Source organism: Brassica napus, unplaced genomic scaffold (assembly GCF_020379485.1).
Source record: "Brassica napus cultivar Da-Ae unplaced genomic scaffold, Da-Ae ScsIHWf_1339;HRSCAF=1910, whole genome shotgun sequence".
In the NCBI taxonomy this organism is placed as follows: Eukaryota; Viridiplantae; Streptophyta; class Magnoliopsida; order Brassicales; family Brassicaceae; genus Brassica; species Brassica napus.
Genome location: NW_026014755.1, coordinates 1 through 2,446, shown reverse-complemented (window position 1 = coordinate 2,446; position 2,446 = coordinate 1). Strand labels below are relative to the sequence as shown.

The following is a 2,446-nucleotide window of genomic DNA, read 5'->3' as shown; positions in this document are numbered from 1 at the left end:
GAACGAGAAGATTACGATATCTACTACTTTGTAACATCACTTCCATGTGTATTTTAACAAAAATCTGCGGTCTCCATTAATGTACTCAACGAGTTCATAATACAAGATTATGGTTGTAGTAGGCCATGTCAATCGATGTTGAAACCCTTTGTAATTGATCGGTCAATTTGTGTGAATGTAATCTTAACCTAAGATTTTTCCATAAATTTAAGTATATTTCACGAGAGCAACGTAATAATGCTAGTGATGTTATATATTTTTGGACCGTTTCAGAGTCTTAGGTGAGTGGGCCACCCATTTTCATTATGTAATTTTCTGAGTGGGACCATTTCATTTCCAGTTTCCATCATAAGCGCTTATAATATATGCCATACTGATGTCCATCCATCCCCACATCATCTCTCTCCCTGCATTTATATACTGCACTCTTCTTTGCTCCACTCACACAAAAAGAAGAGAACCAAAACATGGCTAACTCTCCCATCTCTCTTCTCCCAATCTTCCACTTGTTGGTGTTATTAGGATCCTCAGTGAATGCTTATTGGCCACCATCACCTGGTTACTGGCCAAGCTCCAAGGTTGGCTCCTTGAACTTCTACAAAGGTTTTAGGAATCTTTGGGGTCCTCAGCATCAGAGAATGGACCAAAATGCCCTCACCATCTGGCTTGATAGAACCTCAGGTATTGTGATTAAACTCTGCTTTTCATTTTCTCAAGTGGATATTTCAAAATTTTTTTTTGAAGTTTTTGTTTCTTTTTATTGATAATGTATTTGGGCTTTCTATGCATAGGAAGTGGATTTAAGTCAGTGAAGCCATTCAGATCAGGTTACTTTGGAGCATCCATCAAACTCCAACCTGGCTACACTGCTGGAGTCATCACATCTCTCTATGTGAGTTAGAGACTCTCAAGTAGCTCTCTATAGTTACATTTAATGACCTTAATTAAAACTAACTAAGATTAATTGTTGCAGCTATCAAATAATGAGGCACATCCAGGATTCCATGATGAGGTGGACATCGAATTCTTGGGGACAACATTTGGGAAGCCTTACACACTTCAAACAAATGTGTACATTAGAGGAAGTGGTGATGGCAAAATCATTGGTCGCGAGATGAAGTTTCGCTTGTGGTTTGATCCCACTTCGGATTTTCACCATTATGCTATTCTTTGGAACCCTAGAGAAATCATGTAAGCATTCTTCTCCTTAATGGTCTTATAAACAAATTAATTTAAAATTGTTTTTGTTGAACCTAACACGTTATAACTAGTGTAGTTATAAAAGATCCGTTTTCTGAAAAGAGAAAACTATAAAATTATTTTATGGCCGCAGATCTAGGTGGATGTATCTAGAGCCATATAGTAAACAAAGATAGTTGAAATTTTATTTTATAAATGGAAAAGATCTTCCGTAGGGTTGCATTATTCGTGCAAGGAGAGATATAATTAGAGACAAACAAGAAAAGACAACGACCGTACGACGGTGGACAACTATACTTGATTTTTTTGTTAGTCACAAATAATTAATGATTTTCTCATGTTATTCGTTTCTAGGCATAACCAAAATGCCAGCTTTACTAATTTTTAGTTCCTTTAACCAAGTATGATTCCTTTACACCTATGAGGTGCGACCACATCAATGGGACATACAGAATCTACCTACCATTCTAAGTATTAATATATAGAAATATTTTCTAACTATTTTAGAATTAGATCTCACAATTTCTTACCAGAATGTTACTATATAAAACATAACATACATATTTTTATCAGGGGATATATATATTCCTTATTTAGTATTCAAACAAATATTGTTTTTGTTTCATTTGTGTTTTCAGATTTTTGGTGGATGATATTCCCATAAGAAGATACCCAAAAAAGAGTGCGGCTACATTTCCACTAAGACCAATGTGGCTTTATGGTTCTATATGGGATGCTTCTTCATGGGCAACTGAGAATGGTAAATACAAAGCTGACTATAAATATCAACCTTTCACTGCCAAGTACACCAATTTTAAAGCGATTGGTTGCACCGCCTACTCATCCGCACGGTGCCATCCACTGTCGGCTTCACCATACCGTTCTGGCGGATTAACTCGGAAGCAATACCAAGCAATGAGATGGGTGCAAACACATAATATGGTATACAATTATTGCAAAGATTATAAACGCGATCATTCTTTAACGCCGGAATGTGGGCGTTAGAAGAAAATTTGAAAATGTTCTGAGGTTTGAAAGTTTTAATTTTCATTAAGAAAGTTTTGCAAAAATTGGGAAATTCTAAAGGTTTTATGCTACTACATTATTGTCTGTTTTTTTTCTTTGTTTCACAAAATAAAGGTTTCTTTTTTCTCTTTGCTTATCATCTTGTCGAATATGTAAATGTTTCCAATACCATATTGTTGGTCAAATGTGTTCCAAAAAAAAAGATTGAATGTTTGTTTCA

General features: G+C 35.4%; 1 protein-coding gene across 1 annotated transcript; it reads left to right on the top strand.

Annotated features, from left to right (window-relative positions):
* Positions 1 to 447: 447 nt before the first annotated feature.
* Positions 448 to 2,445, top strand: LOC125596939 (probable xyloglucan endotransglucosylase/hydrolase protein 32). Its single transcript, XM_048771947.1, has 4 exons — positions 448 to 681; positions 792 to 892; positions 974 to 1,191; positions 1,839 to 2,445. Exons 1-4 carry the CDS (start codon positions 468 to 470, stop codon positions 2,203 to 2,205), a joined length of 900 nt encoding a protein of 299 aa, XP_048627904.1. The 5' UTR covers positions 448 to 467; the 3' UTR covers positions 2,206 to 2,445.
* The last annotated feature ends 1 nt before the right edge of the window (position 2,446 follows it).

Coding starts and splice junctions, on each gene's coding strand:
- LOC125596939 (XM_048771947.1), top strand. CDS start 468: ATGGCTAACTCTCCCATCTCTCTTCTCCCAATCTTCCACTTGTTGGTG. Junction 682..791: donor CTGGCTTGATAGAACCTCAG/GTATTGTGATTA, acceptor TTCTATGCATAG/GAAGTGGATTTAAGTCAGTG. Junction 893..973: donor GAGTCATCACATCTCTCTAT/GTGAGTTAGAGA, acceptor TAATTGTTGCAG/CTATCAAATAATGAGGCACA.